The following is a 23,469-nucleotide window of genomic DNA, read 5'->3' as shown; positions in this document are numbered from 1 at the left end:
AAACAATGTTGATAACACACTGTTGCGTGAGGAGTGGCTAGGGGGAGACCCTACTGTTGAGTCACAAGGTTCAGACAGGACCCCCTTGCTTTCTAAACTCCTTCTCAGAGAAGAGTCTAGGTGCAGCTAAGTCCAGTCTTAGTCTCAGACTTGGTCAACGGTTGATTTTCTAAGGGTTGTAGAAGTAACCACCCATCAGAGTATTTGTTGTTAGTAACCGATTTGCCAGATGCCCCGGCCGGTAGCGTTCAATGAGAACGATCATGGCTAGATTAATGAATAGTGCAATTTATTAAAGCAACAGATACACAGGTTCTTTGGATTACCGGCGATAAGATTGCTGGTTACAAGACGCACACAAATACTAAGATGATGAGTAACACTGCTAGGCTACAAATGCATTAAGCAAATATGAAGCATTGGAGATTTAAAGTGAAGCTATAGAGAGGTTTCTAAGTTTTCCTGGGGAAACAGATGGTATAACCAAGTGCTCAAATCTTACCCGAAGGTGTCCCAGTGGGGGGGAAGAGAGGCTCAGCCCATTGACTGGTCCCAGAAGTCAGAGTGGTATACGATGGTATCTTCCCCCACACCCTCTTTCTCTTCACACATTTTTTATTATTTTTTACCTTTCAGGTGGAGCTTGAGTGACTCTAGTCATACATACCTTTATTATGATTGGGGTAGAATTTCCTTATTTTACTTTTAAAAGCATAGACTAGAAGAAATTCAAAGTGCATGCCCAGTGAGGGGTGGTCGCACTTTAGAAGTAGGTAACTTTTGGGATGAAGGTGTGTTTTGGCATTATAATGATATTATAATTAGCAAAGTTCACCAAAAGGACAGCATTTTGTCAAAAGTATGACGGACTGTTGGCCTGGGGTGGCAAATGTGCAGTGTACCAGCTCCATGGTGCCTCGAGTTCCCATTTATCACAGAGCCTGGCCACGATGCCTCCGCAACGCTCCACCCTCTGGACAACTCCTGTTAGAGTCAGTACACCAAGTTCTCCTGGCATTGCCGACATCTATGGTTACTAGGGAGCTTCCGTGGAATGGATACCTCACATAGCAGCTGCACTTCACCCTGACAGCTTCTTCAATGCTGTACCTTTTCTGAAAACATGTTTAATTTCTAAGTCACCTCCAACAATTATCACATACACTCATGTTTTAGTTGTTGGGTAGTGCTTGTACTAGTCAAGGACTTTTCCAGCTTCCCATGCTCTGCCGGATGCGCAAGAAGCTGGGAGGGGAGGGGGCACAGCAAAGACAGCTGATCCAAACTGACCAAAGTTGTTGCTGTACGCCTCTATGGGAGAACTTATCTTGGGCCGCATATCTCCGGGACACAGGGCTCTACCCACCCTGGGGACAGTGATGCACAGACATCAATATGATGGATACAAAATGTCCGTTTATTTAGCTGCGTCACATGCTTATATAGCTCTTGTGCTTCCTGTTCCTGCCACTCCTATGGGGAGGAGTCTATCTTTCCATCACATCCCGTGATCTTCCGGTCGCCGATCCCTGTCTATTCCCCTACATCTCCCCCTCCCCATGCTGCTAAAAGTTCTATAAAGATACTTGCGTAAGCGGATACATATTGCAGTCACGTCTATGTTCATGTAACTCTTGCAGGCGCTCTCTGATTTGTCTTATAACACAGCATAACAATGGCAGCCCACAAGTAACCATGGTTACTACACACAACAAGATCCCCCCAATTATTACTATCCAGTTCCAGTTCATATCTCTCTTTTGCCGCCCTTTCCCAGTGTTGCTCTCGTTGCAATATTGCTTGCGATCTTGTCAAGGAGCTCATTTCTTTTCCCAATGGCACGGCTAGCATGAGGATCCATGTCAGCAGACCCTGCAAAGAGACAACTCAGAGAGGGATTATTCATTATACATCCTTGCACAGTTCTGCTTTCACACACTTTGCAGGCACCCATTCTATGCGCCCTTCATTCTCAGCCGCGGCGTAGCCCCTCCCCAGGCATCTCAGTTTCCATCCTCTCGCCCATTGCTCACTGCCTGGGAACCTTACTCATACCTGCGGATAGCGCTCGCCTGCTTGAGCTTTGCCAAAGTGCTTCTCCACTGCTGTAACTTGCTCCTGCCCGCGTATAAAATGATTAAGCGAATATAGTGCATGCATTAAAATAGTTTGCTGAGCTGCTACAGGTATAGCTCCCTTATACCCCTCCCCCTCCCCAAGCTGTATTATCTTTGCTTTCAAGGTGCGATGAGCGCGTTCAACTATTGCCTGCCCCGTGCTATTGTAAGCAATGCCGTGTTTTAATACAATATTCCAAGCTTTACACCATTCTTCGGTACTTCGAGCCCGAAAGCACGGTCCATTGTCTGTTTTTACCTCGGTGGGCTTTCCAAGCCACGCCATCACTGTGGTCCAATGCGCGGTCAAGTGCGTTGTGGTCTGCTTCCAATGTTGAGTAGCCATGATGACTCCACTATATGTATCAATTGTAATTGTGAGGTGCCGTCCGGGGGCCAACTGTGGACATTCAGTAAAGTCAGTCTGCCAGATAGCATTTGCTTCCAGTCCTCGAGGGTTGACTCCTGCCTCCCACAGTGGCGAGTGCTGACAGTAAGGACAGGTGGCTACTACTTCTCTTGCTGCTCTTATTGAGATGCCACACTCCTTTGCCAAGGCTTTAGCACCCAGGTGCAGTTGTTGATGCAGTTTCTTTGCCTCTGTCAAGGTCCAGACTCCCGCGGCTGCCTCATCAGCCATGCGATTCCCCTCAATCAGTGGTCCAGGCCCCGTCTGATGACTGCGAATGTGAATTACTGTCACCGTTGCTCCTCACTGCGATAAAGCAACCTCTAGCATCAAGGCAATTTCCGTGTGTGGCACACCTTCTCGTTTCATGGATGTGACTAATTTATACACGTATAAAGAGTCCGTGCACACATTTATATGCTGATCTATATCCTTTTGCAGGGCCATCTCTAGCGCTTTCGCTTCTAGCCACTGCACACTTTTACCCTGCTCCTCATACGTCTGGCGCATCCAACTATTCTCTTCTTTCCACACTACCGCCTCTCTGTTCGTCTTCGAGGAAGCATCTGTGAAATATGTTGGTCCTGGGTGAGGGGTATCCAAAACTCTACTATCCACACTGAAATCCACCACTTTGGCTGTCTCGGCTCACCTCTGTACCATGCCTGTGACGATTTTCCCTGGGTACGAGTATACTGCCAATTGTATATCCTCTTCACTCTCTACCACCTTCCGCCATTTCTCCCCATTCCACGGCACTGTCAGCTTATCTGGCTCCTTCCCAAAGATTCCCTTGCTTTCCCTTCGCAGACACCAAATCATTCCCCCGGCTACCTTGACTTTTGTGGAGAATGCATCCTTGGGAACCTTCTGATATACCCATTGCAGTGGTTTTTCTTCCCCCACCCTTATTTGATATAGCAATCCTAATCCTCCACCGGCGGTCAGAATCCAACCTGCGATTAATTCCTCCTGAGGGTCCCACTGCCATACTCCTTCCTTTTGCATTCGATGTTCTATCATCTGCAACTGCTGGACTGCCTCAGCGTCTAAACTCCTGGGCTCCCATGGGTCGGTCCCTTTCAGCAACGCATAGAAAGGTTGCATCTCCTCACCGGTGACACGCACGAATGTCCGCAACCACTGCAGTGCTCCTACCAGCTTCTGTACATCGTGTAAATTTTTAACCTTAGGTGTAAGTTTAATAGGCTGAGCTTGTATGCAATCCCCTTCTATTCTAGCACCCAGAAATCCACACACTGGTCCTCGCTGTACCTTTGCCTCCGCTACCTTGAGGCCCTGTCCCTCAAGGCCCCTTTGGGTGTCTGAAAAGACTTGTTCACACAACGCCTCGGTGGGCGCAGCTATGAGGACATCATCCATGTAGTGGATCATGTAGATTCTCTCCCGATACTGTCGCCTTACTTGCTGCAATGCAGAAGCCACATACCTCTGGCAGATCGCTGGAGAGTTTTTCATCCCCTGCGGAAGTACTGTCCACTGCCATCTACTACCTGGTTCTGCGCGGTTCACCGCAGGCAGAGTAAAGGCAAATCTCTTTCTATCATCGGGATGTAGCGGAATACTGAAGAAGCAGTCTTTGATATCTAAAACAATGACTTGCCATCCTTTCGGGACAGCACTCAGATCTGGTAGGCCGGGTTGGAGAGGCCCCATGGCCTCCATTTGCTGATTCACTGCTCTAAGGTCATGCAGCATCCTCCATTGGTTTTTCTCTTTCTTTTTTATAGCAAATATAGGGGTGTTCCACGGGCTCATCGAGGGCTCTAGGTGCCCCGCTTCGTGCTCTCGTCTTACTATAGCTCTTACAGCCTCTGTTTTCTCTGTTGTCAGGGGCCACTGCTCCACCCAGATGAGCTGTTTGGTTTTCCACACTAACTTGTGGTGACGAAGCCCCTCTGAGGCAGTGTCCCTTATGCTAAATTTTTCAACCCGATCCCCATCTGGGCAAGGGCGTCTCGCCCCAACAAGGGGCTTGCTACCCCATCTGCTACTAGTATGGTCACTATGGCCGTGAGGAGCTTCCCTGCCTCCTCGTCCATGACTTCGAGTTTCACAGGGCAAGTACTAGTCCTCGTTTGTTGTTCTCCTCCCACCCCTATTATACGTTTTCCCATGGCAAGGGGCCAAGTTGGTGGCCACCGTTCGAGTGGCATTATTGTGACATCTGCCCTGGTATCCACTAATATTCCCAGGCATATCCGTGCTGGACAACTCGGCTCTTGTGGGGTAATCATCACCGCCGCCATGGGTCTCTCATCACAGCCTATGACCAAGGCCATGTGGGGGCTGTAACCTGAACATCTTGCTGGTTCTGCTCCCCTGCCTGAAGGTTCACTCCCCCTTGGCCCGCTACAGTGGGCCAAGCTCCTGGCACTGGCACCATGATGGGGGCCATTTGACTCACAAGAGGCGCGAATCCCCCTCGCTTCGCCCTCCTTTGGCCATTTCCCGGCTTTGTGGCTGGACAATCTCTTGCCAGATGTCCTGGCTTCCCACACACCCAGCACCTCCCTACTGGGCGCGCTCCTCCTCCATTACATCCCCCCTTTCCGCTAGTGGGCACCCAGCTTTAAAGTGCCCTTGCCGTCCACACAAATGACATCTCGGCCCCACCCCCGGCCACTTGCACCATCACCCTTTCTTCACTTCCGCAGTCAGGGTTCTGGCAGATGTGCGCTCCCACACCGCCATGCTGATTCAACGCCTCCTGGCGCAAGACATGCCTGATGGTTTGATCCAATGATGCCCCCACTGCCAGGGTGCGGAGGACATCTTGTGTCTGTGGATTTGCTTGACTTCGGAGGCAATCCATAAGGACTGCCTCCTTGGCTGCTGGTGGCAATTCTGATTCTATAATAGCCTTCTGCAACCTGTCACAAAACGCTGTAAATGGCTCTGCTAGTCCTTGCTGTATCTTTTGCCAAGGTTCTGCTTTTTTTTAATACCTGCCCACTTCACTATACGCTCTGCGGGAACTCTCCATCACCACTTGCAGCTCCCTGCCCTTCCTCCAGGAGCTATTCGGACAGGGAATATCCCGGGCATCTCTATCCTTACTCCATCGAGGCTACAATCTCTGGCTATCAGCCGCCAGTTAGGTAACTCGACTGACTGTCGCTGGGGCGCACCCTTCGTTAAGAGTCCTGTCTGCCACCGAGTTACTTCCCCTAGTGCGCGCATAACCTGCTGCAGCTGCCGCAGCACGTCCTCCACGGACCCCTCCGGAGCTGCAGCGCTCCGGACCTCCCCTTTTGGCAGTCCCTCTCCTCCCTCCTTCTGACTGGTCCTCCGAGTCCTTGCTGCCTTATGCCTCTTTTTTGCGCGCTGCAGGCAATCTGCCCCATCTTCCCACATGTGGACATCGGTTTCTCCCCCAACTTCTGATTCGCTGCTACTCGAGGTTGATCTATAGCCACCCTGTCCTCCCCTCCAGGCACCCCAATCCCCCTCCTCACCCGACTCCCATCTCAAGGGTTGCCCCGGGAGCCAGTCTCGAGGGTCGGGCAGAGGGCGGCGCCGCTGCCGGCGCTGATCATCCTTCTCCTTCCGCTCCGTCACTCCCGCTGCGTCCGCTGCCACGTCACCCTCCCCGTGCGCAGGTACCCGCGCCTGTGCCAAATCGTCCCAGGGGTATGCAGGGGGGCATTCCAAAGGCCCTGCTGGCTCAACAGGGAACACCGTCGCTTCCCGATCCGCCTCTTCGGGAGCCTCAGACTGAGTAGTTGGCCAGGCTACTCCGTCCGAACTCCCCGCTTCTTCCCCATCCCCCGCGATGCTTGCCCCTGTCTGCGTCCCCACTGCCCCTCCTGGGTCTCTTTCCAGGCTACTGTCGCCTGTAGCACCGTGCAGGCACAGCCGCGCCTGCCGCCACGTCTCCTGATCCTCCCGAGCTTTCAATAGTAATCGGTGTATCTTTCCCCAGAGCTGTATGTACTGGGGTTTTTCCATCATAGCCCTTTCGGCTAACTCCTCTTTAATTCTCACCCACTTATCCTTATTAAATATGTCTGCGGGACTCCGTATGAGCCCCTGCGTAATCATCCATTGGATGGCCTTTGAGGTAGGCGCCTTCGAAATCGAAGTTCCATATTCCTTCCCCAATCCCTTCAGTACCTTTACGACTGATTCCATGGCACGTCCGCCGACCTGCGGCTCCCTGTCCCGCCCCTGCGTGCCCCAAGCTATCTTTTCCCCCCGGCGAACTTGCCATGCCGCCCCACCGATCACGTCAGGTTCACCACTTGTTGCTGTACGCTTCTGTGGGAGAACTTATCTTGGGCCGCATATCTCCAGGACACAGGGCTCTACCCACCCTGGGGACAGTGATGCACAGACATCAATATGATGGATACAAAATGTCCATTTATTTAACTGCGTCACATGCTTATATAGCTCTTGCGCTTCCTGTTCCTGCCACTCCTATGGGGAGGAGTCTATCTTTCCGTCACAGCTCGTGATCTTCCGGTCGCCGATCCCTGTCTAGTCCCCTACACAAAGTGATATTCCATATCATGTGACGTCATGCCCAGTATATTAATTGGGGGGAGTTGGCACGGGGAGGCAGTGATTGCGTCTCGGGGAATGGCAGCATCGGTCGGCGGGTGGTGAGCTGTTGCATCACTTGTTGTTTGGATTTTTTTTTTCCCCACCTTCTGAGGTTTAATCTCACTCTCTCTCTCTCTCATTATTTTGTTTTTCATTATATTGCTATTATTATTATTATTACTGTTTTATTTTCATTATTAAACTGTTCTTATCTCAACCCATGAGTGTTCTTACTTTGGCCCTTCCGATTTTTTCCCCCATGCCATGGGGGCGGGGGGAGTAAGCAAGCAGCTGTGTGGTGTTTAGTTGCTGACTGGGGCTAAACCACAACATTTTTGGAGTTTATGCACCTCTATCCTTTGCAGCAGTGTGCACACCTGTGGGAGCGGCACCCAGATAGGGGAACTCCTCCACTAAGTGACAGAGCTCTGGGAGGAGGTGAGTAGGTTGAGGAGTGTCAGGGTGTCCAAGAGAGAGATGGAAACTGCACCCTACCTTCCCTGGGACGGGTCCATGAGGCAGACAGGATGCATGGTATGGAGGATTCCCTATCCTCTCTCCACCTGGCTGGACATGGTGACTTAAGGGATGGGGGGAATGGCAACAAGTTCCTGCTCAGTGCAGCAGGCCCATCTCCTCTGTGACTATCCCACCTTCCCAGGCACCCATGTACAATAGGTATGAGGCTCTGCAAGTGGAACCGAATGATGACAAGGATGATGGTTCATCTAGGTTGGAGGAGTCATCAAGGTTAAGTCGGCCTATGCCCTGCATGAAAACTGTTTCCATAAAGAAAAAAAGACAGGTTGTTGCCATAGGAGACTATTCTGAGGGGAACAGAAGGCCCGCTATGCAGACCAGACCCACTTTTTAGGGAAGTCTGCTGCCTCCCTGGGGCCTGGGTTAAAGATGTGAACAGAAAACTCCCTACCTTGGTACAGCCCTCAGATTATTGGCCATTGTTGATTTTTCAGGTAGGCATTGATGCAGTTGCAATAAGAAGGCCAAGGGCAATCAAGAGAGACTTAAGGGCCTTGGGACAACTGGTTAAGTGATCAGGAGCACAAGTAGTGTTCTCCTCTATCCTTCAAGTTGCAGGGAATGATGTGGGAAGAAACAGGAAGAGCCAGCAGATCAATACGTGGCTCTGAGCCTGGTGTGACCAGCAGAATTTTGGGTTTTTTTGATCATGGGTCAGTCTACGTGACACCAGGCCTGCTGGTGACAGCTGGGGTATGCCTGTTTCAAAGGGGGATAAGGATCTTTGCGGAGGAGTTAGCAGGGCTCATTGAGAGAGCTTTAAACTAGATTTGAAGGGGGGAAGGGATAAAACCATGCTCGCTAGAGATAAGCCTGGGGGCAGCATGCCAATATTTGAGGAACGGTGTGCTAGCGAGGTCCTTTGTTCTGCCATCCCAGTGGAGGTAGGGGATGGACATCCATGTGGCTTCTTCCCCAGAAAAGGTGGCAGGACCAATAGCCCAACTGAAGTACATCTGCACCAGTGCACGTTGCATGGGTGACAAACAGGAGTAGCTGGAAGCCATTGTGCAGCTGGAAAACTATGGTATAGTGCCAATCACAGAAACATGGTGGGATGACTCACACAACTGGAGTGCTGCAAGGGATGGCTATTGTGCTGGTTTTGGCTGAGAAGGGGTTAATTCTCCTCACTGTGGGGGTCGGCTACCTTTCCAGCTTCCCTCGCTCTGCCGCGTGGCGGGGGGGGGCTGGGAGGGGCTGGGCCATGGTGGGGGCGGCTGACCCCGACTGGCCAATGGCAGGTTCATTCCATACCATGTGACACCATGACCAGTATATTGAGGGGGGGCAGTTGCAGCTCGGGAGCGCGCGGCGTCGGGTCGGCGGGCGGCGAGTGGCTGCGGCGCGTGCGGTTTGTTTTGGCGGTTCGTTCCCCTTTCCCCCTCCACTGGGGCTTTGCGCCTCTCATTGTTCTCCTTTACATTGCATTTCTGTTGTTGTTTCTTTTAATTTTAATTATTAAACTGTTCTTATCCCAACCCACGAGCGTTACCCTTCTGATTCTCTCCCCCATCTACCGGTAGATGGGGGAGTGAGCGAGCGACTGTGTGGGGCTGAGCTGCCGCTAAACCACGACAGTCTTTTTGGCGCCCAACGTGGGGCTCAAGGGTTGGAGATAACAACAGCTGCTGGTCACAGCACCATGTTGTCCTTTTTGCAGTTGGTGTTACAGATTGGTGTTGGTTTGTTGAGTCTGCTGTGTTCTGCTGTGATTAGAAATGTTTTGCCTACGAGATTTGTTATACAAACATTCATTTTCAGCTTTACCTGGTATTTGGGGTTTTTGCTGAAACCATTACTGTACTTCGGATACCACCTTGTTGAGGCAATTAGCAATTATACCTCCTCCTCGGAGAGATTTTATATGGAGGAAATACAGAACAGTACCTTTGCAACTTTGTTCTATGATGTCTGTGCCTTTGTTACAACAACCTTTTTGTATCTTGAACATCCTTGGGTGGTTAAGGTGCACTTATTGTTAGTTTTTGGGCATGTTGTTTTGGTTTTGACTAAGCAACTTAAGACTATCACCCAGAAATCTGCCCCGAGGCTTGATAGTTACTAGTGGCAGGGCATGTGGGATAGCATGGGCAAATACCTAGGGCAGTGGGCACCCCCAGTGTTTCGGAGTTTCACCCCCGAACAAGTGCAGAATCCTGAAAAACTAGAAGAATATTTGGAGAAAGTATGTTGTTACGCTGGGAACTCCAGAGAGACACAGATAACTGCAACATGCTGGGGTCTGGCCCATGCATACCGAGCCCTGCTCAACAGTATTCAGTGCCCCCAGGGGGAAGAGAATGTCTCTGGATTGAAATGCAAAGTGACTGGCACTGTAGACAATCCAGCCCTGACGACAGGCACTGCAGCCACTCAAACCCCCACGACAAGTACTGGAGCTGGCTCAGAAAATAAACCCGTACCAGTATCAGTTGCCCCCATACACAAGACAAAATATTGGAAGCGGACGTCAACTCGTTTAGAACGGGATGATGAAGAACCAGGGCCATCGCGGGGAGAGGAGGAAGAAGTAATAAATGAAATAGAGACCACCTGATCCCTGTCCTTAAGCAAGTTGCAAGATATGCGAAAAGATTATAGCCGTCGTTCAGGTGAGCACATTGTCACCTGGCTGCTCCGATGCTGGGATAATGGGGCCAGTAGCCTGGAACTAGAGGGAAAAGAAGCCAAACAATTGGGATCCCTTTCTGGGGAAGGGGGCGTTGACAAAGCAATTGGGAAAAAAACACAAGCCCTCAGCCTCTGGAGGCGACTTCTGTCTGGAGTGAAGGAAAGGTATCCCTTTAAAGAAGATGTTACATATCGCCCAGGAAAATGGACAACTATGGAGAAAAGCATCCAGTATCTAAGGGAATTAGCTGTGTTTGAGGTGATTTATGGTGACCTGGACGATCAATGGTCATCCAAAGATGCAGATGAAGCCGAGTGCACATGACCCATGTGGCGGAAGTTTGTATGGAGCGCACCATCCTCGTATGCAAACTCATTGGCAGTGATGTCCTGGAAAGATGACGAGACACCAACGGTGGCAGAGGTGATTGATAGACTCCAGGATTACGAAACAAAGCTCTCTTCCTCGCTCGTCTCCGCTGTGGAGAAACTATCCCAAGAGGTCCAGCAACTCAAAGAAGATCTGTCCTACTCCCCACCTCGACAGGGTAGTGTCTCAGCTGTTGGGAATAAGCGTCCTTTGGCTCAAAGAAGGGGATACACACCACGGGCCACCCTATGGTTCTACCTGCGTGACCACGGAGAGGAAATGATGAGGTGGGATGGCAAGCCTACCTCGACCCTACAGGCACGAGTACATGAACTGCAAGGAAGAACAGTCACTCAGGGAGGTTCTTCCAGGAAAGCTGCTGCTCCAGTTTCCTTTGAGCAAGTCCCCAGACAGAGGAGTAGAAGCGCAGATTTTATTTCTAAGCATAATAGAGGGACTTCTGATTCACATTTACAGGAAGTGAGTTGTGACTGCCATGATCAGGACTAGAGGGGCCCTGCCTCCAGCCGGGTGGAGGAAAGGGATAACCGGGCTTACTGGACTGTGTGGATCCGATGGCCTGGCATGTCCGACCCACAGGAGTATAAAGCTTTAGTGGACACCGGCGCACAGTGCACCTTAATGCCATCAAAGTATATAGGGGCAGAACCCATCAGCATTGCTGGAGTGACAGGGGGATCCCAAGAGCTAACTGTATTGGAGGCCAAAGTGAGCCTAACCGGGAACGAGTGGCAGAAACACCCCATTGTGACTGGCCCCGAGGCTCCGTGCATCCTTGGCATAGACTATCTCAGGAGAGGGTATTTCAAGGACCCAAAAGGGTACAAGTGGGCTTTTGGTGTAGCTGCCTTGGAGATGGAGGAAATTAAACAGCTGTCTACCTTGCCCGGTCTCTCGAAGGACCCTTCTGTTTTGGGGTTGCTGAAGGTCAAAGGACAACAGGTGCCAATCGCCACCACAACAGTGCACCGGCGGCAATATCGCACCAACAGAGACTCTCTGATCCCCATCCATAAACTCATTCACCAACTGAGGAGCCAAGGAGTCATCAGTAAGACCCACTCACCCTTTAACAGTCACATATGGCCAGTGTAGAAGTCTAATGGAGAGTGGAGACTAACAGTAGACTATTGTGGCCTGAATGAAGTCACTCCACCGTTGAGTGCTGCTGTGCCAGACATGCTAGAAATTCAATATGAACTGGAGCCAAAGGCAGCCAAGTGGTATGCCACAACTGATATCGCTAATGCATTCTTCTCAATCCCTCTGGCAGCAGAATGCAGGCCACAGTTTGCTTTCACATGGAGGGGTGTCCAGTACACCTGGAAGCGACTACCCCAGGGGTGGAAACACAGTCCTACCATTTGCCATGGACTGATTCAGACTGTACTGGAACAGGGAGAAGCTCCAGAACACCTTCAATACATTGATGACATCATTGTGTGGGGCAACACAGTGGAAGAAGTTTTTGAGAAAGGAGAGAAAATAGTCCAAATCCTTCTGAAAGCTGGTTTTGCCATAAAACAAAGTAAAGTTAAGGGACCCGCACGAGAAATCCAGTTCTTAGGAATCAAATGGCAAGATGGTCGTCGTCAGATTCCAATGGATGTGAGCAACAAAATAGCACCCATGTCTCCACCAACTAGCAAAAAGGAAACACAAGCTTTCTTGGGCTTTGTGGGTTTTTGGAGAATGCATATTCCAAATTACAGTCTGATCGTAAGCCCTCTCTATCAAGTGACCCGGAAAAAGAATGATTTCAAATGGGACCCTGAGCAACGACAAGCCTTTGAACAGATTAAACGAGAAATAGTTCATGCAGTAGCTCTTGGGCCAGTCCGGGCAGGACAAGATGTAAAAAACATGCTCTACACTGCAGCCAGGGAGAATGGCCCTACCTGGTTTAGTGTTAGGTAGTCCTGTGAAGAGCAGGGCATTGGACTCAATGATCCTTATGGGGCCCTTCCAACTCAAGATATTCTGTGATTCTATGTGTTCTCTCTCTTTTCCTGTTATGTAAATGCTTTTTTTCCTTTTATGCAAATACTTCTTGTACCAAACTTAACGTGTCTTAAGAATGTCACTTTTCCTTTTCTTTTTTTTTCTTTAATTTAAAAACCCTCAGTCATCTTGACAAAAGCTAACAAGTTTGTTGGTTCGCGTCTACATGCAAATGATTTCTCTCTCCAAAGCTTTTCATCAGCTTTTCCTCTACATCCACCACTTTGGTTTCTTGTAGTGTTGGGCTTCAGGATTTGATGCCAATGATAGAAGAAGTGAGTGCAGGAATATAATTCTTCACTTTGTGAGATTCTGACTCAACCTGTTTTGAGTTTTCAGTGGATTAAGCAGATGTTGATTCCTGTCATATGACTACATTGTATTTGGTTTACATGGGTAGTGGGGGAGGAGGGGAGCTACAGGGGTGGCTTCTGTGAGGAGATGCCAGAAGCTGTCCCCGTGTCTGACAGAGCCAATTCCAGCCAGCTCCAAGATGGACCCACCGCTGGATAAAGCTGAGCCCATCAGTGATGGTGGTAGCACCTCTGTGGTAGCATATTTAAGAAGGGGTAGAAACTGCTGCACAACAGCAGCTGGGAGAGCAGAGTGAGAATATGTGGGAGAAACAACTCTGCAGACACCAAGGTCAGGGAAGAAGGAGGGGGAGGAGGTGCTCCAGGCGCTAGAGCAGAGATTCCCCTGCAGCCTGGGGCGAAGGCCATGATGAAGCCGGTTGTCTCCCTGCAGCCCATGGAGGTCCATGGTGGAGCAGATATCCACCTGCAGCCCATGGAGGAACCCATGCCAGATCAGGTGGATGTGCCCTGAAGGCTGTGACCCTGTGGAGAGCCTGTGCTGGAGCAGGCTCCTGGTAGGACCTGTGGACCCTGTGGGGGACCCACACTGGAGCAGTCCATTCCTGAACAACTGCACCCTGTGGAAAGGACCCATGCTGGAGCAGTTCATGAAGAACTGCAGCCTGTGAGAAGGCCCCACTTTGGAGAAGTTTGTGAAGGACTGTCTCCCACGGGAGGGACCTCATGGTGCAGCAGGGGAAGAGTGTGAGGAGGAAGCAGTGGCAGAGACAGTGTGTTAGGAACTGACTGCAGTACCCATTCCCCATCTCCCAGCACCGCTTGGGGGGAGGAGGTAGAGAAATTGAGATTGAAGTTGAGCCCGGGAAGAAGGGAGGGCTGGGGGGAAGACATTTTTAGATTTATTCTTGTCATCTGCTGCTATAAAATACCCTTCTAAAATGCTATTCCTCCCACAGTACTATGTTTACGTTCACATCACACAACCCTCAAAGCACTTGAATTCAAGACTTGCAGTCAAAGTGAAAGGAAACGCTGTTTGCTTTTACCATCTTCTGTGATTTTTCAGGATTTTCATCTTTGGTGACATTAAAGTTACTATCAAGTCCTGCATGATGCATCTCCCTTTACTACAGCCACATTTACTGCAATTACCCCATGAGGAAGTAAACCAGTATTTTAAACCTTTAAAACAGTCTCCAGTTTTGAAAATCTGCCTTCTAAATCACAGTCAAAGGAATTTTTATAAAGTGGTATATATTCTACAAACACCATGCTTTCTTGATGAAGAGCCAAACTTTGAAAAAGGCATGAGGCATGTGGATAGGCACAGTTGTTTGGTTTTTTTAAAGGTACAAATGTTATGGAATTAATATAAAAAAAAATTAAATGTACAGTCACAACACCCATAAAATTTACTAACTGCAGAAGTAAATCTCTTCTGTCTTTGAATTTTGTAACACATTGCACTTAGGAAAAAACCCTATATAAAACAAGTTATATTTTAATAATATATGATACACAGGCATCAAGTTACATTTTTTTATACATCTCTAACTCAGCTGGTTCTATGGCACAAGTGGATGGAAGAACTACGTGAGACTGCCTCTGTTTTCTTTAGAAACTGACAATTAAAGAATATGAAAAATTAATATTATGAAAAGCTCAAATATTTCTTGCTTTCCTACATTTTTAGGTTTAATGTTTACAGTATAACATACAACTTCATACTTTCATTACAACTATTTATTATTATTTTGACTTCATCTATATAAATTTACTAACATTTCAAAATTTTTTTCCAAATATTGCAGATGATAATTTACAGTGTTGAAGTTAACTTCAGTGCTATTATAAAGTAATAAAAAATTTGCAAAATAACTTTAAAAAGTGCATTTTCTGTTCTGTAGTTCAGCCTCAAAATAGGTCAACATTTTAAAAAATTAAAGCCTGTTAAAATAGTGTTTGAAAAGTAGAGAGGGCAGAGTAATCTTCTTGCGCTCCTTTGATCCAATGACTTCCACAGGTTAGTCAGCAGTCTGCCATATACCGTCCTGAAAAATAAAGGTAGGATTTTTTGCAGTCAGTAGATAAACCAGATTTTGTCAGTATTTTCCTGGGAGCAGTTTCACTATGGAAAAACAAAAAAAGTGAAACAGTTTTCAGCCATGTTTTAAAGGAAAAGTAATTATTTATGCATCACTTATTTAACAGTTTCATATTTTATAATTTAGCACTATAGAATATATCATATTAATTTGAATATATAAACATGTCGGTGTCTTACCAGTGGCAAACCTCTTCTTAAGGAGGGAAAGTCGATAGCCAGTGCCTACTAGCTCTACATCTGCTCCTGAAAGGGTGCTTCCTTCACTAATGAATAGCACTGCAAGTGTTGCTGGTTTACTGGGCCCTTCTGAAAGTTCAAATTTTGCCCTGAGGGATCCAGAACCTATGAAAACAACAAAACTGAAAGGCTGGTTGTTTTGCAAGACCAAGACAATCTCCCATAATTTTTAATAGTAAGGAGTAGAACTAACGGGGTGATCTTTAAGACCTATTCCTAGTGGCAGTCCCATATAAATTTTCAGAAGAGATGAGAGTACAATTCTCTTTTTTCCAATACTCTGTTTCAGACAGTGACTAGCGAATGATTTAGAGAGAAGCAATACACAGTTCTACAAGATTATACTCATAGAAGAATGTGTATATCAGACAGCCTGGTAATCTCTTATTACATGAAATACCTGATTGTTCTCTATAATCATCATTTATGCTTGCTGGTTTATCTTGTATGTAGTACTTTTCATTAGCAGATTTGAAAGTGCATCAGAATATTTAAATGTCTGTTTGGATGAATGTACGTGAACAAAACAATCGGAAGAAATGCAGCTGAACAGCAATATACCCAGAGGAAAGAAATTCTTATTTTTCTAATAAAGACAAGGCCTGATTAAATACATTTCCCCAAAAACTTCAGTTGATTTCTCATAGACAGTGGTAAAGTTCACTTCAGTTCCATTATAAAGTAGTAATAGTTCAAAATTACTTTAAGTACACCTTTGTAGTCAATGCAAGGCATTTTAAAAAACCCCAACATTACTGCTAGTCTCTTTCTCTAGTTCTTAAACAAGTCTTTTCTTTTTCTTGCAAAATATGCTGGGGGAAAAAAGAGATCTGGTCCAGATCTGACCAGAGCATGTTAAAACAAACTTGTTATAAGCATTCATTAAATTAACTTAATAGTCACTGGTTGTAATGTTGATTCATTTGCTCTCAGAGTTGTTGTGCTTGTTCTCAGAGTTGTGTTACATAACAGCTTACTTGCCATATGCATTCCCTGTGGTGCTGTTTATCACCTCTGGGAGTTGGATTAAAGTTATTGCTGTACTGTACTGTGTAACACTGGCTTATGGTATGATAAAATTATTGGTTATGAGATTGTACTCAGCACTGCTGTCATCACTGTACTTCAGGAGCCAACTCTCAGAAACTATTAATGATTACATTTTTTACCTCTTCTCGGAGACCCAATCTATAGGGGAGATGGGGGGACATACTTTCCCCTGCTCCTTCAATTTCCCTTTCTCCTTCAGGCTAGTTACAATAGCTCTTGAGAATTTTGAACGTCATTGGAATGTTCAAACCTGCATGGTCCTATTGTTATGCCTTCTGAATGTGGTTCAGGCCTTGTTTAGGGATAAACAACTATTTAAGAAAATCATCCAGAGATCTACCCCTGCAAAAAGCACTGTGGCCCCTCCAACCCAGGCGACTGGCCCTGTGGCAACTCAAACCCTTGCAACGGGCGCTGTGGCTACGCCAAACCTGGTGAAAAGCACTGCGGCTACTCCAAACCCTGTTGACAGGTGCTGCAGCTGAACCAGGGAAGCAACCCATGCCGGTATCAAATTTCCCCTATACACAAGAAGAACTCTTGGAAGTGAAAGTCAACTTGGTTACAAAGAGATTATGGAAGAGCAGGACCATCACAAGGAGAGGAGGAAGAAGAGGAAGAACTCATACAAGAAAGGGAAACTACCCGATCCCTATCCCTGAGTGAGCTACGATGAGCAAAAACATTTCAGCCGTCATCCAGGCGAGCACGTTATCACCTGGCTGCTCCGATGCTGGGATAATGGGGCCAGCAGTCTGCTATTAGAGGGGAAGGAAGCCAAACAACTGGGATCCCTCTCTAGGGAAGGGGGCATTGACAAAGCAACTGGAAAAGGGACACAAGCCCTCAGCCTCTAGAGGCAACTCCTGTCCGGTGTGAGAGAAAGGTACCCCTTCAAGGAAGTTGTTACACATCACCCAGGAAAATGGACCACCATGGAGAAAGGTATTAAGTACCTGAGGGAATTAGCTGTGTTTGAGGTGATTTATGGCGACCTGAACAACAGACATTTATTAAGATCCAGATGAAGGCCGGTTTTGCGATAAAACAAAGTAAGGTGAAGGGACCTGCACAGGAGATTCAGTTTTTAGCAATAAAATGGCAAGATGGATGTTGTCAGATTCCAATGGATGTGATCAACAAAACAACATCCATGTCTCCACCAACTAGCAAAGAGGAAACACAAGTGCCTTAGGCATTGTGGGTTTCTGGAGAATGAATATTCCAAATTACAGTATGATCATAAGCCCTCTCTATCAAGTGACCCAGAAGAAGAATGATTTAAAATGGGGCCCTGAGCAACGACAAGCCTTTGAACAGGTTAAACAGGAGATAGTTCATGCAGTAGGCCTTGGGCCAGTCCGGGCAGGACAAGATGTAAACAATGTGTTCTACACTGCGGCTGGGGAGAATGGCCCTACCTGGAGCCTCTGGCAGAAAGCGTTAGGGGAGACCCAAGGTCAACCGCTAGGGTTCTGGAGTCGGGGATACAGAGGGTCCGAAGCCCGCTATACTCCAACTGAAAAAGAGATGTTGGCAGCATATGAAGGGGTTTGAGCTGCTTCAGAAGTGGTTGGCACTGAAGCACAGCTGCTCCTGGCACCCCGACTGCCAGTGCTGGATGTTCAAAGGGAACGACCCCTCTACACATCATGCAACTGATGCTACATGGAATAAATGGGTTGCACGCACTTACAGTGGGACTGTATTGTTCTAAGACAAGTCGCAGAAACTGCTGAAGGAGAAGGTAACTCGAGCCAGTTTGCAGAGGTAAAGGCCATCCAGCTGGCCTTAGACATTGCTGAACGGGAAAAGTGGCCAGTGTTCTATCTCTATACTGACTCCTGGATGGTGGCAAATGCCCTGTGGGGCTGGCTACAGCAGTGGAAGCAGAACAACTGGCAGCACAGAGGCAAACCCATCTGGGCTGCCACACTGTGGCAAGATATTGCTGCCCAGGTAGAGAACCTGGTTGTAAAGGTACGGCATGTGGATGCTCACGTCCCCAAGAGTCGGGCCACTGAAGAACATGAAAACAACCAGCAGGTGGATCAGGCTGCCAAGACTGAAGTGGCTGAGGTGGATCTGGACTGACAACATAAGTTTGAATTATTTCTAGCTCGGTGGGCCCATGACACCTCAGGCCATCAAGGGAGAGATGCAACATAGAGCTGGGCTCGTGCTCGAGGGGTGGACTTGACCATGGACACTATTGCGCAGGCTATCCATGAATGTGAAACATGCGTTGCCATCAAGCAAGCCAAGTGGGATCAGCCTATGTGGTATGGGGGGACGATGGCTGAAATACAAATATGGGCAGGCCCAGCAGATTGACTATATCACACTCCCTCAAACCTGCCAAGGCAAGCAACATGTGCTTACAATGGTGGAAACAACCCCCAGCTGGCTGGAAACATATCCCGCGCCCCATGCCCGGAACACTATCTTGGGTCTGGAAAAACACGTCTTATGGCGACATGGCACCCCAGAGAGAATTGAGTCAGACAAGGGGACTCATTTCCAAAACAACCTCACAGACACTTGGGCCAAAGAGCATGGCATTGAGTGGGTGTATCACATCCCCTATCACGCACCAGCCTCTGGAAAAATTGAAAGATACAATGGACTGTTAAAGACTACACTGAGAGCAATGGGGGTGTGGAACATTCAAACACTGGGATATACATTTAGTAAAAGCCATCTGGTTGGTCAACACTAGGGGATCTGACAATCGAGCTGGCCCTGCCCAATCAGAACCTTTACGTACTGTGGAAGGGGATAGAGTCCCTGTAGTGCATGTAAAAAATATGCTGGGGAAAACAGTCTGGGTTATTTCTGCCTCGGGCAAAGGCAAACCCATTCGTGGGATTGCTTTTGCTCGAGGACCTGGGTGCACTTGGTGGGTGATGTGGGAGGATGGAGAAGTCCAATGTGTGCCTAAAGGGGATTTGCTTTTGGATGAAAATAGCCAGTGAACTGAATGGTATGATGTTGATTGCTATATAATGTTGTATGGCATCACTCCTATGGTTGCTATATGCCACATCAATGGTATTACAGTAAAAATCTCCCAAATTAATGAAGAATTAACTTTGATGAAACCAAGCAAAGTGCAATGGTGATAGAATAAGACTGACTTCAGCATGCACTAATCCGACACCACACACACCATCTCTCCTGCCCTGAAAGACTGCTACGCTAGATGGAGCCCAAAGTCATGGACTAAATGAACTCAGTGGACATTTTGCAGAGATTTTACAGACATTTTACAGGGGTGGTCCATAGATCAAGGGAATGATATCTGTGTGTTATATCAAAGGATGGGAACGGGGGTGGTGGTTAATGAGTTGTATTGGATAGTATGGGACCTGGGCATGATGTAAATGGTATGGAATAAGGGGTGTATACTGCCATGGCCTTGGCTGTGATAGAGTTAATTTTTTTCACTGTAGCTGGTATAGTGCTGTCTTTTGGATTTAGGATGAGAATAATGTTGATAACCCATGTTCTGCCAGGTGCACAAGAAGCCGGGAGGGGAGGGGGCACAGCCAAGGCAGCTGATCCAAACTGGCCAAAGGGATATTCCATACCATATGACATCATGCCCAGTATATTAATTGGGGGGAGTTGGCTGGGGGAAGCAGAGATCATGGCTCAGGGACTGGAAGGGTTGGTCGGCATGTTGTGAGCATTTGCATCACTTCCCCTCCCCCCCTCCGGGTTTTGCCTCTCTCTTTCTCTCTTGTGTTATTTTCCTTTTCATTTTGTTATTATCAATCATTATTATTATGATTACCATTATTATTATTATGAGTATTTTATTTTAATTATTAAATTGTTCTTTTCTCAACCCACGAGTTTTCTTACTTTTGCTCTTCTGATTCTCTCCCCCATCCTACTGGGGTTGGGGGAGTGAGCGAGCAGCTGTGTGGGGCTCAGTTGCTGACTGGGGCTAAACCATGACAGTGGCCAAAGGGATATTCCATACCATATGACGCCATGCTCAATATAGGAACTGGGGGGAGTTGGCTGGGGGACATCTATTGCTGCTCAGGGACTGGCTGGGCATCAGCCGGCAGGTGGTTTTTCCTGGGTTTTGTTTCTCTCTCTCGTTTTCCCTTTCATTACATTTTATTATTGTGCTGGTTTTGGCTGAGAAGGGGTTAATTCTCCTCACTGTGGGGGTCGGCTACCTTTCCAGCTTCCCCCGCTCTGCCGCGTGGCGGGGGGGGGGGGCTGGGAGGGGCTGGGCCATGGTGGGGGCGGCTGACCCTGACTGGCCAATGGCAGGTTCATTCCATACCATGTGACACCATGACCAGTATGTTGAGGGGGGGCAGTTGCAGCTCGGGAGCGCGCGGTGTCGGGTCGGCGGGCAGCGAGTGGCTGCGGCGCGTGCGGTTTGTTTTGGCGGTTCGTTCCCCTTTCCCCCTCCACTGGGGCTTTGCGCCTCTCGTTGTTCTCCTTTACATTGCATTTCTGTTGTTGTTTCTTTTAATTTTAATTATTAAACTGTTCTTATCCCAACCCACGAGCGTTACCCTTCTGATTCTCTCCCCCATCTACCGGTAGATGGGGGAGTGAGCGAGCGACTGTGTGGGGCTGAGCTGCCGGCTAAACCACGACAATTATGATTATGATGAATATTATTATGATTATTAAACTGTCTTTATCTCAGCCCATGAGTTTTCTTACTTTTGCTCTTCTGATTTTCTCCCCCATCACGCTGGCGTGGCGGGGGGGAGGCTGAGCGAGAGGCTGTGGGGTGTTTAACTGCCTGCCAGGTTAAACCACAACACCTTCCCAGGCTTGTGGTTCCTATATGAAACCAGTCATATTTACAAGCAAATCCGTGCTTTCATAATTCCCTTTACTAAATTCTTATCAGGGCCAACTTTCCATTACACTGCAAGTCCATTTCTCCACAGAGGCTTTGTGGATGAGATGCCTCCCTTCAGCTGTTTTTCTGCTTCAGAAAAACATTGCATCTGCAAAGGTTGCAAGGGCTATGACATAAACTGGACCTCAGGGAAAGGCAGCTGGGCAGAAGACAATTATTGCTACCTTACAAAATGCTATATAAATTACCACTCTGAGAAGATGTGCATAGATTTTTTTTTTTTTTCCTGGAGTCATATATGGTCAAAACAAAACCCCTCAAAATGTTGGTCAAGACTCATCTACAGTTGAGCCTATCTCAGCACAGGACTTTTGTATCTCCCCCCCCCCCGTTCTTCCCCTTACCTCTTTCTACTTTATTTCAATTGTCAGTGTGTGGAAAAACAGAACACAGATATTAAACATCTTTTCCTTTGAATAACTGCTCATTTCCAAATAGCATTGATGCAATAATTTCCTTGCTCAGTCTAAACTCTATTTTAGTGGTACTAGCTGCTTTCAAGAGGCTTCACTATTTTTCTTTTTATAAATAGTTAATATTTTTACATCTCACTGTTATTGGAACCTCTCAGGAGGAATTTCATTGAGAAGGTGAGCTGATAAACAGGATACAGAAAGTGTAAACAGGCATGAGGACATAGAGGCTAAAATGCCTTTTTGAGTCTTTTTTACTGTTATTTTTTCTGTACAAGAAAACAAAACAAAAGAGTTCAACTTGCCTCCATTCTCAGACTTCTCTGAAATGCTAGATATTTTCCAATAAGCTTTCATCTGGTCTGCATTCCTGTAAGAGAACGGTAGGTTAATTATAAGCACCAATTTTTAGAATATTATTTCCCTAGATTTATACTAGTACCTTACAGACCATGTGTGTATAACCTACATCTCTTAATGGAGGTTTAAAAAAATATTTGATCATTTTAAGGTGAGTTTGTGGAAAATTATACAAAGCAAACAGGAAAACAGAAGGGTATGTCTGCATTGCCCCTGAGCTTGCAGCAGAGCTTAGACATACATACCACATTTTTATACAGTTAACATTGTCCTATACCCAGGTTATGGCTCCACTTCACAACTCAAAGCCCTCTGTGGCTTCAAAGGGTAAGGAAAGTACAGACATGCTGGAAGCAGTTTGAAGGCTAGGTCTTTATGCTTCATGATGATGGTATGAGGGGGAGCAATATTGATTACTCTCCCCTATGTGAGACTCCCGGCTGTGTGAAAGAGAGAATACCTGGGCTTGAGTCCCTTAGTCTGATGAATCTGCAATAGAACTGTCACTAAGTTTTGAGTCTTCCTAGCTAACACTAGATACTCTGGGTAGGCATTCCTGATCTCACTCAGGTTTCATTACTGAGGGGTTTGTGGAAGAAGCCTGAGCAGGGAGGGGGGAGACTGGCTTCACCAAAAGTTCTAGTCAAGTTGTGCAGGCAGGATACCAAACCTGCCCTTGCTCAGAATAAGCTTAAGGTGATTTGGTTAAAAGTATTGCTCCCTTGAAATACTAAGTCAAGAAAGATTCAGTCTTGCCAGGATTTTTTCCACTTAAAGTTATACTGTATTACCACTTTGTCCAATTAACACATTTAAAAGTATTGCCTCCAGAAACATCAGAACCTTTCTGATAAATACACCAGGTTTATTTTATTTCTGAACCTTGCTTTATAAGGTAAACTGATCTATATGTAATAAGGTTAAGAAAGCTTGACTTCCCTCAACTTGGTATTCTTTGCCCTCTTAACCTTCAGGTTAAAAAGGCCCTCTTGTCCCTCTTGGAAATAAACAGTCCAGGAATTACGTTACAGCTGAGCAAGTACCTATGTGCTGCCAAACCACAGGCACAAAGATTGAATTCTGCTCACATTTTGCTCCAGGGATGTCCTGCTCTGCCTAGCCCTGCTACCCTCTGCTTGTTTTCACAAACTTGTAGAAATGTAGTTATGAGACACATGTCTCACTTTCAAGTGCTGCTGTAAACAGTCTGCAGGCTTAGAAGGTGATGGCAGGTAGCTGTGAGTCACATAATAATCAGCACAACACTTGAACTGAGAGGCAATGCTACCTGGCTTATGAAGAGCTCCTCAGTTACTGAAGTTTGTTTTAAAACCATTTCAATTAGAAGCTAATTTTTAAGCTAGAACAATCAAGAAATCTTTTTAGGAACTGCATTTCTTCTACTCTCTCTAAAATCTATATAT

The 23,469-nt window shown here is 47.2% G+C and overlaps 1 protein-coding gene across 6 annotated transcripts in view; it reads right to left on the bottom strand.

The window, feature by feature from the left end:
- Window positions 1–14,107: 14,107 nt before the first annotated feature.
- Window positions 14,108–23,469, bottom strand: part of LOC135310830 (F-BAR domain only protein 2-like) — a 37,192-nt gene continuing 27,830 nt past the window's right edge. For 4 of the 6 annotated variants that reach the window (XM_064439871.1, XM_064439874.1, XM_064439875.1 and 1 more), the window contains 3 exons: window positions 21,991–22,055; window positions 15,263–15,427; window positions 15,017–15,106 (listed from right to left, as the gene is read on the bottom strand). In XM_064439871.1, coding sequence (XP_064295941.1) covers window positions 15,081–15,106; window positions 15,263–15,427; window positions 21,991–22,055 — 256 coding nt within the window. In that variant the 3' untranslated portion in view covers window positions 15,017–15,080. Of the gene's footprint in view, window positions 15,107–15,262; window positions 15,428–21,990; window positions 22,056–23,469 lie in introns of all 6 variants that reach the window. The other 2 variants (XM_064439873.1, XM_064439876.1) reach the window with 2 other exon arrangements.

The sequence above is a fragment of the Phalacrocorax carbo genome, assembly GCF_963921805.1.
Source record: "Phalacrocorax carbo chromosome W unlocalized genomic scaffold, bPhaCar2.1 SUPER_W_unloc_14, whole genome shotgun sequence".
Lineage (NCBI taxonomy): Eukaryota > Metazoa > Chordata > Aves > Suliformes > Phalacrocoracidae > Phalacrocorax > Phalacrocorax carbo.
This window is presented reverse-complemented; position numbering and strand designations above follow the sequence as displayed.